This window comes from Zophobas morio, unplaced genomic scaffold (assembly GCF_036711695.1).
Source record: "Zophobas morio isolate AGI-343-1 ecotype UQ-CSIRO unplaced genomic scaffold, CSIRO_AGI_Zmor_V1 ptg000016l, whole genome shotgun sequence".
NCBI lineage: Eukaryota > Metazoa > Arthropoda > Insecta > Coleoptera > Tenebrionidae > Zophobas > Zophobas morio.
Window position 1 is genome coordinate 1230060 of NW_026972121.1, and position 14697 is coordinate 1244756.

General features: G+C 35.9%; 1 protein-coding gene across 1 annotated transcript in view; it reads right to left on the minus strand.

The window, feature by feature from the left end:
• The window catches only part of LOC135129514 (single-minded homolog 1), a 79355-nt gene that overhangs the window by 24854 nt on the left and 39804 nt on the right, over nt 1-14697 (minus strand). Inside the window, exons 2-4 of the mRNA XM_064056678.1 lie at nt 3257-3454; nt 2690-2865; nt 2447-2638 (exon numbers count right to left, since the gene is read on the minus strand). Coding sequence (XP_063912748.1) covers nt 2447-2638; nt 2690-2865; nt 3257-3431 — 543 coding nt within the window. The 5' untranslated portion in view covers nt 3432-3454. The remainder of the gene's footprint in view (nt 1-2446; nt 2639-2689; nt 2866-3256; nt 3455-14697) is intronic.

Here is a 14697-nt window from a genome sequence, read left to right on the forward strand (position 1 = left end):
AGTGACGTCATCGCATTAGTGGTGGGGATGATTAGACAAATTTTGGTTAGCGTTTTACCATCTACATGATATTCTTAATATAAGTACAAAATTTCACAACAATCGGTCGAGTACTTTCGGAGATTATCTGTCTAATAAAAATCCGGGACAACAGACGGACGGACAGACGGACGAACAGACGGACGGACAGACGGACGGACAGACGGACGGACAGACAGACGGACGGACAGACGGACGGACAGACGGACGGACAGACGGACGGACAGACGGACGGACAGACGGACAGACAGACGGAAATGGGAGACCTATTTCTTCGTCTTCTAGGGGTCATGAAAGATCGAGAAAACGTAAAAGTAGAGAGTCGGCCGACGGACTCGATTACAATACTTCCTTTGCTTACGCTCGGGAAGTAAAAATAAAAACAGAGGCAACAGGAAGAAAGACAAACATGGGCAACACAAAAAATATATAGAGGGACTATAGGAAGAAAGACAGACAAGGGCATAAAAAAAACAGACAGAGGCAACAGAAAGAAAGACAGACAGACAGAGGGAACAAGAACAAAGACAGACAAGGGCAACGGGAAAAGAACAGACAGAGACGACTGTAAAAAATAAGACACAAGCGACAAACAAAAATCTGGATGACGAGATAGGAAAAAAGAAAGATAAACTGGGGCAGAAAAAACACGACAGAGAGACAAAACGAAAGGATACCAACAGAAAGAAATAGAGACTAAAAAACAGCATAATTGAAGGTAGAGAGCAGAAGGAACGGAATACGAACATACGTATACGAAACAGAGATAAAAATCATCAGAAAGAAAAAAATTAAAAGCAGGAAGTAAAGTAAAAGGAGGAAGTAAAGTAAAAGAAGGAAAGAAAATCCTCAAAACCGGTTAGAATCAAAACAAACAGTAAATTAAAAGTCATCGGAAAAAAATTAATAAAGAAAGCAAATAATTCATTTCGTGGGATGCCCAGGAGAATGGCAGCAGTCTTACAGGTTCGTAGGGGAAATACTCGTTATTGACGTCCTTAAAAAGTGTGTCAATGATCGTTGGATTTGCTTTTTTTGTAAACTTTTTTTTCAGCTTTGTTTGATTATTGAATTTTTATCAGTTTCTATTAAAATATTTTTTAGTTCTTTTTGGATAAAAACAGCATCAAAATATTGCAGCCGAAATCGTACTTTGTTTTTGCACATTTTCGGATCTTTGAAAAAAAAATGCGGGTTATGCAAATATTAGTATCCCTCAAAAAAGTTTCTGCTCCACATGTTTACTTTACCATAATTAATGGTCTGATATTAAGTAAGTACGGTCCATTTTATAACGCTTGTCTCCTAATTCAGACCTTTCGACTCACCTTTAAAAGTTTTCTACTTATCTTTATTTCGTATTGTGAAACTTTTTATTTTATTTTATAGCTACATTACTATTATTACATATATATGTATATAGTTTCAGTTACCTTAAACTAGCCGACCCGGCAAACGTTGTTTTGGCATTTCTAGTGAATATTTTGATAGTTAAATAAAAAATTAAATTAAAATAAACACATATAAATATAATTAAATTAAATTGTGAACTATACATAAAAATTTATCGTACGACAATGGTTATATTCAATAACCATCTTGCAACCCTATTGCGCATCTCTAGATGAAAGTAAAGATACTCATATCGTTATTAAAAAATGGGGGTTGGTGGTAGAAGGGTGAAAATTTAGGGTTACATGTATTTTTTAATGCCAAATCTCAAAAAAATTAAAATAAAAAATTGTATTTTCAAACGTCATATAACTGACACTTATATGACGCTCTTACCGGGGTTTAAGTGTCAGTTCTATGACACCGTGTTTGAGCGGCGTATAAGTACTATGTACTTATACTCCGCCGGAGTATAAATATGTGAAAATCATAGTGGTTGTCAACCATAGTAACCATGGTAAGTGAAATCAAGGCAATTCCTTAATGAAGCAAGAAGATAGGAAATAATCATTTCAAAAGAAGATTAATCGTTTGAAAATAAAATATTGTATTTCATTCGGAGTTTAAGTGACTTCATGTGACTCGTATGGACTTAATTCGCCTCGCTATCGCTCGGCGTTTAATCGTCCATACTCGACACATAAAATATCACTTAAACTCCTAATAAAATAAATATCTATTGTCTGTTTTTGTCTGTTTCGGAGGAGTTTGGTTACGCGAGAATTTTATATTACATTACTTTAGAACAAATTTCATTACCATAAAAGAGGTTATACTGAGTCGACCTTAAAAGATATCCATATGCTTTTTTTAGAACTTTTAGAGGGTAACAATTCCATCATACATGATTTTTACGTAACTTGAACCTAGATATAGATTTGTTATCTTGGTTCTTGGCAGCAGTACAACAGTTTTAATTTTGTTGTACATATTATCAATCTATTAAAATTCTAACCTTGTATCCACCGTTCGTCAGTCCGGCGTTCCTCTTCGCCAGGACGCATTTCATCCTTAGGAAGAACACCCGCTCGCTCTCGTAGTCCTGCTGCGAGGGCAACGGCGGCACCGTGGGGCTCAGAACCGCCGTCATTTCGTCGTGGTCGGCGGGATGGATGTACTCGTAGATGCTATTACCCGTCAGTTCTACCTGAGAAAATTCGATTGATCTAATTGCGGCAAAGCAAGCCCTTCACACTACCTGCGACAGGCCCAGATGGACCGAAGCCGTCTCCGATATGTACATTATCTTTCCGTCGGGGGCCACCACGAAGATGAACCCGTCCAGGGTCTGGAGGAGGTACGACGCCAATTCTTTGATCTGGGTTTCGCGGGGGTTCGGCACCACGGGTGTTGCGCCCCACGCGTCCCCGAGACCTAGAAAGGAAAATGCCATGGAAACACTGGCACAATCTTGGCCTACAACACGTCAAAGAATATCTCATTTCGGTGTGTTTATTCAGAGGCTGCTTCTATTTTACATGATAAAAACGTAAAAGTGTGAGTAAATCGTGAGCTGCGAGGATCTGTATGAAGAGAGACAGTTAAATTAGTTCTGTCAATATGTCATGTGAGACTCGGTGCTTGTCTGTTTGAGTAAATAGGATTTTATTGTGGTCTAATGATGTTATCTTTCGCCTTTTGTGGGATGTTTTGGTTTGAATCTATTCAGATATGGATCTTATGCGATGAAATTCCTGCATATGCACGTGCGATTTTACTAGACGTTCATCCTCATCAAAAATTTTAAACAACATGAGCTACTCACCATCGGGAAAAACCTGCCTCATTTTCAAATAGGACGTCGTCAGCCGAATAATCGAGGCCTTATCCAGCTGTGACGTGATGGCATCTGGAAGCGGCAGCAACTTCGCGAGCTCTATAAACTCAGCATTTTCCTTCTCCCTGCGGGACCTCGCAGCATTTTTACTTTTTTCTTTCATGGCGCCGCGAGCCCCCGAAGACTCTGCAACAACCAAAAACGAAAAAAATAACTTCCGCAGCACCCTCACAATCGCACTACAAAACAAATTCATTACCGAACTGCTCAGTTCATACAATTACGATTTGTAATTTAAATTATCTCAACGCAGCACTTTGCAACGATGAAATTCTCGAGGACCTCGTTCGCGGACTCGAAAACCACTCGAATTTGCATATTTCGTCAAGCACCCTGTTAACTTTACAAAAATAGACTTTACTTGATTTCCCGAAAGCGAACTTCATGGACGATTTCGCGACGTAGGTGGATTTTTTGGGGTGGGATGACTGGACCATGATGCATCTGGGTTGATTGTTGCGACGTGTTGGCATGACTGTTTTACCGGACTGAGCACAGGTGGGTGGTAAGGTGCACGGATGTTAAGGGTGCCGTGGGAACGCCCTCCAAATGGTGGGTTTTTCCAAAGATAACAATAGGCTCATTTGTAGCGGGGATGGATTGTTCTCGAAGAAGATAACGGAATTGATAAAATTAATTTGCCAGTTATAAACGATCTATTACAAAAAAGGTCCGTTCAATAAAAAACGTACCTACTTTTCTAAAACTTGTCACCACCTGTTCGCAAAATTTATACCCCTTGACAGGCGGCAATCGCGTCAATTTTCCGCCTTTTACAACCTTTCACAGGTAATTTGGAAGCCCGTGGGCAACCCCAAACATCTGGAAGCAATTCTGTAAAAATACCTTACGTATTTATACAACCTGCTCATTTAAATTTTAGTATTTGAGAGTGGTAACGTTGGCAGGTTCTCACAGTCCAACAAGTGCTGTTATTGGTGGCAACAATACGGACCAAAACAACAAAAACTAGGTAAAACGTGGCCCGCGGCACTTCCCAAAATTTTATGAATGAAGGCTTACTCATCCGGTGGTAGTAGTAAAAAGGGTAAGAACCGATTTTATGATGATTGCTACAAAAATGTGAGTGAATTTTAACGGTTTCATAAGCAACGGTGATCCAGTTAGAAAAATTGGATTATCTGTTTTCGTAAAATCGCACATTTAATTAATGCTGGAACTAGCTCAGAGGTCACGTTTGACAAGTGTTAACAGCGGTATGATCACGTTCTGTATTATTGCCGAGATAAATACAAAGTATCGTTCATGGTAATGGTGCATGCGAGTAAGTTTGCACTTGCTGCTCAGCTGGGTAAATATACCATTGCTAATTATTGCTTTAGACACGTTCTTTAGATTAATAGGATGTTAACTTGAGGAGAATTTTCCAGCGAACTGCTACTACGCCACGAGCTACCATTACTAACTACACTTGTTTTTTCTACAAAGCTGCAATATTATTTTTATATTTTTCTAATTAATCTAATATCTCATGGACTCGATTAAAAAAATTACTACAGTTCTTCTATTATCACATATTAACAAAAAATGATACAAATGTTTGCTTTCTATAACGAGATTCCAGAGATTCTACGGATTTTAGGGTTTCTAAGAACTCCCAAGGTTGGATGGAAAGTTTAGAGATTCGTAAGTTCTTGCTCCTTAAATCTCGACGTTCCCGGCAGAATTTTAATCACTTTAACCCTATATTGATACAGAATATCATGTTTGCCAAGATGAGATTCGTCTTTAATTAACAGCCAATGAAATTAATCATTCATTTTATTGGATGTGAATTATTCATTGACAAGCAATTAAAAAATAGACAAAAGGGTAAAATTAACTCCACCCATCTCCGCATCGGTTTTCCACTGGCTTGTTTTATTTAATATGAGATGATAATTGAATTACATTTCGTAAAATGGTCCAATTTATGCCTAAAAAAATTAAAACTCTAGGAAATGGGTTAATTAAAACACAATTGTCCTTAAAGTGCGTGTATTAAAAATGCGATCCGTTCGTTTTAGAAGCTTATTACGAACTAACTTTTCAGATCACAAATACGCATCTACAAAATATAAAATTCAAACTGAAGTACTCAGCGTTTCTCGGGCGTCTTACATTTATCGCCCTTTATAAACAAATACTTAATAGTAAGCTAAACAGAGAATGTATGGGATATGGTCGTAATAATTTTTGCCTTAATTAATATATTGAATTACAACAAAAACGACCCCGCCCACCCACCCGGTTTTCCTTCTCATCAGTCATTTTATTGGACAAAAAGGAGGTTTTATCTTGATCATTCATTTTTTTTTGATTAGATGAAGACTGAGTTTTACTATGTCCAATGGCGAAGTAGACTAGAATTTTTTGAAATTTTTAAAAATTTTTTAAGTATTTGGCAAACTAAGACTCATTTTGGCAAATGACCTGCTCTTCTAAGAAAAGGTACTAGCCCCGCCCACCCACCCGTATTTTTTTAGAGCATATGTCATCTGCAAAAATCAGTCTCATACTTGCCAAGATAAGACTCACTTTGGCAGACGACCTATTAATTATTTTCTTAGAAGAGTAGGTCATTGGCCAAAAAGAGTCTTATTTTGGCAAATACTAGCCCCACCCACCCGTCTTTTATTTTCTTAGAGAGTAGATCATCTGCCAAGATCAGTCTTATCGTAGCGAGTACTACTAGATTTTTCAATTTTTCGATTTTTCAACTTTCGAATTTTTCAATTTCTCGCTTTTTAAATTTTCAATTTTTTGATCAATCTTTCGATTTTTGATTTCTCTGAGCAACTGAAAATAACTTTCGATTTTTTAATTTTACAATTTTGGCAGTTTACCTATTTCTCAATTATTTGATTTTTAAAAATATCGGGAAAATAGATGTTTATTTTTTTTAATTTTCCATTTTTGATTTTTTGTCACCGGGTTTTTGGAAGGGAGTAAAAAGTAATTTTGATCAGCAATCTGCCATGTTTACCGTAACTTTAAAACATCTGAAAATCTTGTCTCTAATTTTTGGATTTTTCGATTTTTCAAAATTTCGGTTCGAATAAATTTGTTCTTTTAGTTAAAAAATCGAAAAATAACAAATCGTGAAAAGGAAAAATTTCAACTTGAGAACTTGAAAAATTAAAAATCAAAAAATTCCAAAATTGTAAAGTTAAAATTTGAAAAATCAAAAGATTGGAATTAAAAACTGCAAAATTGTCAAACCAATTATCAAATGAAATATTTAAAAGCTGAAAAATCTAAAAACTAAAAAAAATGAAAACTGGAATTTCGAATTCGATTTTGTTTGTTTTTTTTTTTTCAATTTTTGGATATTTCAATTTTTTAATTTTCCGATTATGCAGTTGTACAATTTTCCGATTTTTCATTTATCCGATTTTTCAATTTGTTATTTTCTTATTTTCAGTAAGTACTGCCCCGCCCACCCGCCCTTATTTTCTCAGAGGATATGTGATTTGCCAAAATCAGTTTCATCTTGACAAGTACAAGCCCCGCCCACCCACACTTTACTTTCTTAGAAGAGTCGGTCATCTGCCAAAATTAGTTTTATTTTAACAAGGACTAGCCCCGCCCACCCACTCTTATTTTCTTAGAGGATCTGTCATTTGCAAAAATCAGTCTCATAATTGCCAAGATAAGATTGATTTTGGCAGATGACCTACTCTTTATTTTCTTAGAAGGGTAGGTCATTGGCCAAAATGAGTCTTATTTTGGTAAATACTAGCCCGGCCCACCAGCCTTTTATTTTATTAGCGGGTAGGTTATTTGGCAAGTGCTAACCCCACCCACCCGCCCTTTGTTTTCTTAAAGAGTAGATCATTTGCCAAAATCAATCTTATCGTAGCGAGTACTACTAGATTGTTCAGTTTTTCGATTTTTCAACTTTCGAATTTTTCAATTTCTCGCTTTTTAAATTTTCAATTTTTTGATCAAACTTTCGATTTTTTAATTTTACAATTTTAGCAGTTTTCCTGTTTCTTAATTATTTGATTTTTAAAAATATGTATCGAGAAAATAGATGTTTATTTTTTGAAATTTTCGATTTTTGATTTTTTGTCACCGGGTTTTTGGAAGGAAGCAAAAAGTAATTTTGATCAGCAATCGGCCATGTTTACCGTAACTTTAAAACATCTGAAACTTTTGGTTTTGATTTTCAATTTTTGGAGTTTTCGGCTTTTCAAAATTTCGGTTCGAATAAATTTGTTCTTTTAGTTAAAAAATCGAAAAATGACAAATCGTGAAAAGGAAAAATTTTAACTGGAGAACTTGAAAAACTAGAAAACAAAAAATTCCAAAATTGTAAAGTTAAAACTTGAAAAACCAAAAGATTGGAATTAAAAACTTCAAAATTGTCAAACCAATTGTCAAATGAAATATTTAAAAGCTGAAAAATCTAAAAACTAAAAGAAAATGAAAACTGGAATTTCGAATTCGATTTTATAAGATTTGTTTTTTTTTCAATTTTTCGATATTTCAGTTTTTCGTTTTCCGATTATACAGTTGTACAGTTTTCCGATTTCTCATTTATCCGATTTTTAAATTTCTCATTTTTTTTTTTTAGCTAGTACCAACCATGCAGCCTTTATTTTTCAGTTTGTCATTTTTTTATTTTTAACAAGTACTGCCCTACCCACGCAGCCTTTATTTTCTTAGGAGAATAAGCCATCTGCCAATATCAGTCTTATCTTGACAAGTACTAACCCCGCCCACCCTCCCTTATTTTCTTAGAGGATATGTCATTTGCCAAAATCTAGTACTCGCCAAGATAAGACTGATTTTGGCAGATGACTTATTCTCCTAAGAAAATAAAGGCTGCGTGGGTAGGGCAGTACTTGTTAAAAATAAAAAAATGACAAACTGAAAAATCATATGTCATTTGTCAAAATCAGTCTCATCTTGACAAGTACTAGCCCCGCCCACCCACCCTTATCTTCTTAGGAGAGTGGGTCATCTGCCAAAATCAGTCTTATCTTGACAAGTACTAGCCCCGCCCACCCTCCCTTATTTTCTTAGAGGATATGTCATTTACAAAATCTAGTACTGATTTTGGCAGATCACCCACTCGTCCAACAAAATAAGGGTGGGTGGGCGGGGTAGTACTTGCCAAGATAAGACTGATTTTGGCAGATGACCCACTCTTCTAAGAAAATAAGGGTGGGTGGGCGGGGCTAGTACTTGTCAAGATAAGACTGATTTTGGCAGATGACCCACTCTTTAAAGGAAATAAGGGTGGGTGGGCGGGGCTAGTACTTGTCAAGATAAGACTGATTTTGGCAGATGACTTATTCTTCTAAGAAAATAAAGGCTGCGTGGGTGGGGCAGTACTTGCTAAAAATAAAAAAATTACAACTTGAAAAATCATATGTCATTTGCCAAAATCAGTCTCATCTTCACAAGTACTAGCCCCGCCCACCCACCCTTGTTTTCTTAGAAAAGTGGGTTATCTGTCAAAATCAGTCTTATCTTGACAAGTACTAACCCCCCACCCACCCTTATTTTCTTTAAAGAGTGGATCATCTGCCAGAATAAGATTTTAAGCTCATATTTTTAAATAACAACAAAATTATTCTTAATAGTTTAGCTTCTCAGGGACACCAATAAATATATTTTTTTTAAACCTAAACGTGCTCGCTGCGCTCGCATTCTAAACGTTGTTTTTTAATAATTTGGTCTCAAAAGTAATAAGAGTCTGACCAAAATAGTTTGGAATTAATAATAAATCTCTGGATTAAAAAAAAAGAAGAGTTCCAGAAAACCTTGCGAATTTTGAGGTTCTAAGAATTATAAATATATTTAGTAGCCGCAGCGAGAATTATGCAGTTTTAACGTATGAATTGATGTTCCGCTCCGTAACAATAGCGGACAATGAGTAGATTACTGAAGACAGTTTAATCTCTGAACGTATGTCTGTAACCAATTCATTACGCAAAAAGTTCTAAAATGAGAAAGAATTTAATTCACTTTCAATTTATAAAAAATCACGTGATGACAAGAAAAATGTTCACATCAAATTTTCGATATCGCGGAAAAATTGCGTAGAAAAGATAAAAACTAACTTTAGCACACCAGCTTCTAACGCTCGCGTCATTTCCGCGAAAAGCTTAGCGCACAATTGGGTAATTACCCGCGCACAAATACATTATTTCCAGCAAATAAAAGCAATATATTCCACAATTTAATACCAAAGTAATTTTCTATAAAGTGATTTATGGTCGTGATAATTCACGTCGTAAGCGTACAGCATCACATTAAGTTTCTACGTTTAGAAACTCGAAACAATTATCAGCCACAATTTATTAAAATAAAATATGAAGGAAATTACCGGCCATAAGTAATTAAAATTGCGCACATATCGAAGGACTTCTTTTCGAAACGATTCGATCCACCACATAAAATGTTTTGTTATGCGGTTGTTTATTTACGTTGTCGGCAGACAGAGGGCGCTTTATTGCTTGCTTCATTGAGCCGCGGATTTCCCGGAACTTTTACGGCCGATGCTTTCGCTGAAAATAACAATACTTTGATGTCGGAGATGGTGCTTAACCTACATGCAATGCAAACGGGGCGGGCTTTGTGCACCTAATGGACGGGTTGGATAATAATGACATAAATCTACCGGTGAGCTAATCTACATTAGCTCATTGATACACGCGACATTTTTACGCAAATTTGCTTCACATACCGACTACAAATTCGGCTTATCGCCAAAGACTCCATTACTAGCTCAAATAAAAATCTGGTTATTGAATAACACCTGCTTGGCTCGCTCGTTTATACAATACCTGGACATGTTAGCCAACCCTGAGACCTATAACAACACATCAGGTAGCAAATGATATCGCTGCTCGGCGAGGGTGCCAGAGCCATTTTCCCGCATCGTTACCGCCCTATAACGAGCATAAAACCCTTCAGGGGTCGCACAGCAACGACGCACTTTGTTTCCCTGCCTTTAAAATTTTAAACTCGACGTTGTACGAAAAACGAGATTCGTATCAATGTTCATTTTCTTTTAAACTTTGATCTGCCAGCATGATTATTATCTGAACGTGCGCTAATAGTCAAATCTTTCGAAATATAAACATAAAGAGCCGAATATATTGTGAGAACACACTTTTTCGTCTTTTTTATATGCTTTATTTACGCCAAATTTGTAGTCTTGACACGAGGCGCAGCCAAGCGTTAACAAATTCTAAATAATTTGACAACTCTCGACGGTGCCACGGGAATTTGACAATCATCACTTTTTTCAAAAATTAATCAAAAAGTACTCGTCAGTGTCCCTAAGAAGCTAAATTGGTTCGAAAAATTACAAAATTACAAAATTGATTTCGATTTTTGGATTTCTGGACTATAATATTTCGAAGTCCGGAGTTGAAGCTTTAAATCTCAAAATTTCGATGTTATCGTATCAGGATTTTGATAAAACAGAATTATATCATGAAAACTAAAATTGGCAGTTTTTGCTGAAATAAAACTGGAACTTCAGAATTTTCAAATTCAATTTTTAAATATCAAAATTTTACTGTTTTAAAATTTTCAACTACTTATGTCGTAGATACTTCTAGAGTTTCGATTTCAAAAAGTAGTATAAAGTCAAAATTAACTTCAAGGCTTTGACTTTTTAAATCGGAAGGTTTGCAACATTGTTTTAAAATTTTGACTTTTAAAATTTCGAAGATATATTTTTAGATATTTAAGAAAAAACCGTCAAATACGAAGCCCTAACATTTTAAACAATGAAATTTTGACATAAATCGCAAATCCTTAGTTTTAAAATTTTACTGTTCTTTACATTAAAAGGAAGCGATTTTGCCAACAATTAGAACTCACACTTCTTTCTAAAACAAACGTAAAAGCTTTTAAATGAATTACAAAACTTTGACTTTTTAAATACTAAAGTTTGGAAATTAGTCCGATAGTTTTAACTTTCGAGATCGCAAGTATCTGAAGTATCGGTTTTTGAATTTCTAGGCTAGTAGGAATATTTCGAATTTTGGAGTTGAACTTCGCAAATCTCAAAACTTCGATATTATCGTATCAGAATTTTGACTTTAAAACTACGATAAAACCACTTATACCACGAAGATATTGAATTTACAGTTTTTGCTGAAATTAAAACGGAGCTTCAGAATTTTCAGATTCAATTTCAACTCTGCAATCCGAACTGAACTTGAAAACAAAAAAAAATTATAAAGTTGAACAACTTTTACATCACATTTTAACCGGCACATTGATGCATTTTTTGACGAAGTGCTGAAGTTTTTTGCATTCTGAGATAGGAGGTCCCCTGGAGAAAAGTGTCAGCTTTCTTTTGATACCATTTATAATATTAAAAAATCCACGACTGAGGTAAATAACTCGCGAAAAGTCAAAATCTATTGAAACGAGAAATCGGCATTAAACGAGCTGTGATGCGGTAGCAGAATACAGGTTTACTTAGATTCTGACTTGGTTGGAGATTTCAGTATTTTAAAAATGCAATTCCGGAAACTACGACGATGTTTTCAACGTATTTAGTATTGGGCGAAACCGAACCAGACGCCACCCTTAATTCTGAAAAAAGGTTGAAGTTATCGAAGAAATGAGGCCGGAAGTGACTTCTGCGCCCCGAAATCTACAAGAAAAAGTTTGTAGTTAAATTTTGAAAATCGTCGAAAATGGATCGAAATTTCCTAGTACGTGCCAAATAACGTACCCTCTAAGAAAATGAAAGGCGGATGGGCCAGGATAGTATTTTGCCAAAATAAGACTCATTTTAACAAACGACCTACTTTTCTAAGAAAAGGTACTAGCCCCCCCCACCCACCCTTTATTTTCTTAGAAGATTGGATCATCTGCCAAAATTAGTCGGACTTTAACAAGTACTAACCCCACCCGCCCACCCGTATTTTTTTAGAAGATGTCACAAATCAATCTCATAAATGCCAAAATAAGACTCATTTTGGCAAATGACCTATTTTTCTAAGAAAAAGTACTAGTACCACCCACCCACCCTTTATTTTCTTTGAAGTGTAGGTTATCTGCCAAAATCAATCTTATCTTGGCAAGTGTGAGACTGATTTTGGCAGATGACCCACTCTTCTAAGAAAATAAGGGGTGGGTGGGCGGGGCAGTACTTGCTAAAAATAAAAAAATCACAAATTGAAAAATCGGATAAATGAGAAATCGGAAAATTGTACAACTGTATAATTGGAAAATTAAAAACTGTAATATCGAAAAATTAAAAAAAAAAACAATCTTATAAAATCGAATTCGAAATTCCAGTTTTCATTTTCTTTTAGTTTTTAGATTTTTCAACTTTTAATTATTTCATTTGATAATTTGTTTGATAATTTTGCAGTTTTTAATTGCAATCTTTTGATTTTTCAAGTTTTTAACTTTACAATTTTGGAGTTTGTTGATTTTTAATTTTTCAAATTCTCAAGTTAAAATTTTTCCTTTTCACGATTTGTCATTTTGCGATTTTTTAACTAAAAGAACAAATTTATTCGAACCGGAATTTTGAAAAACCGAAAAATCCAAAATTGAAAATTAGAAACAAAATTTTCAGATGTTTTAAAGTTACGGTAAACATGGCAGGCTGCTGATCAAAATTACTTTTTACTCCCTTCCAAAAACCAGGTGACAAAAAATCAAAATTCGAAAATTTAAAAAAACAAACATCTATTTTCTGGATATTTTTAAAAATCAAATAATAGAGAAATAGGAAAGTTGTAAAATTAAAAAATCGAAAGATTTTTTCAGTTGCCCAGAGAAATCAAAAATCGAAAAATAGATCAAAATATTGAAAATTTAAAAAGCGAGAAATTGAAAAATTCGAAAGTTGAAATATCGAAAAACGGAAAAATCTCACTCGCTACGATAAGAGTGATTTTGGCAAATGACCCACTCTCTAAGAAAATAAAGGTCGGGTGGGTGGGGCTAGGACTTGCCAAATAACCTACCGTTATGAAAATAAAAGGCTGGTGGGCCGAGCTAGTATTTGCCAAAATAAGACTCACTTTGGCCAATGACCTATTCTTCTACCAGAGTGGGTCATCTGCCAAAATTAGTCTTATTTTAACAAGTACTGGCCCCGCCCACCCACCCGTATTTTTTTAGAGGATATGTCATCTGCCAAAATCAGTCTTATCTTGGCAAGCATGAGATTGATTTTTGCAAATGACATATCTTCTAAGAAAATAAAGGGTGGGTGGGCGGGGCTAGTACTTGTCAAGATAAGACTGATTTTAGCAGATGACGGGTCTTCTAAGAAAAGGTACTAGGGTGGGTGGGCGGGGCTAGTACTTGTTAAAATAAGACTAATTTTGGCAGATGACCCACTCTTCTAAGAAAATAAAGGCTGGGTGGGCGGGGCTAGTACCTACCACAGGGTGGGTCATCTGCCAAAATTAGTCTTATTTTAAGAAGTACTAGTAGCCCCGCCCACTCACCCGTATTCTTTTAGAGGATATGTCATCTGCCAAAATCAGTTTTATCTTGGCAAGCATGAGATTGATTTTTGCAAATGACATATCGTCTAAAAAATACGGGTGGGTGGGCGGGGCTAGTACTTGTCAAGATAAGACTGATTTTAGCAGATGACGGGTCTTCTAAGAAAAAGTAATAGGGTGGGTGGGCGGGGCTAGTACTTGTCAAGATAAGACTGATTTTAGCAGATGACCCACTCTTCTAAGAAAATAAAGGGTGGGTGGGCAGGGCTAGTACCTAACACCAGAGTGGGTCATCTGCCAAAATTAGTCTTATTTTAACAAGTACTAGTAACCCCGCCGACCCACCCGATTTTTTTTAAAGGATATGTCATTTGCAAAAATCAGTCTCATGCTTGGCAAGATAAGAATGATTTTGGCAGATGACGTATCCTCTAAAAGAATACGGGTGGGTGGGCGGGGCTAGTACTTGTCAAGATAAGACTGATTTTAGCAGATGACGGGTCTTCTAAGAAAAAGTACTACGGTGGGTGGGCGGGGCTAGTACTTGTCAAGATAAGACTGATTTTAGCAGATGACGGGTCTTCTAAGAAAAGGTACTAGGGTGGGTGGGCGGGGCTAGTACTTGTTAAAATAAGACTAATTTTGACAGATGACCCACTCTTCTAAGAAAAAAAAAGGGTGGGTGGGCGGGGCTAGTACCTACCACCAGAGTGGGTCATCTGCCAAAATTAGTCTTATTTTAACAAGTACTAGTAGCCCCGCCCACCCACCCGTATTCTTTTAGAGGATATGTCATCTGCCAAAATCAGTCTTATCTTGGCAAGCATGAGATTGATTTTTGCAAATGACATATCCTCTAAAAAATACGGGTGGGTGGGCAGGGCTAGTACTTGTTAAAATAAGATTAATTTTGGCAAA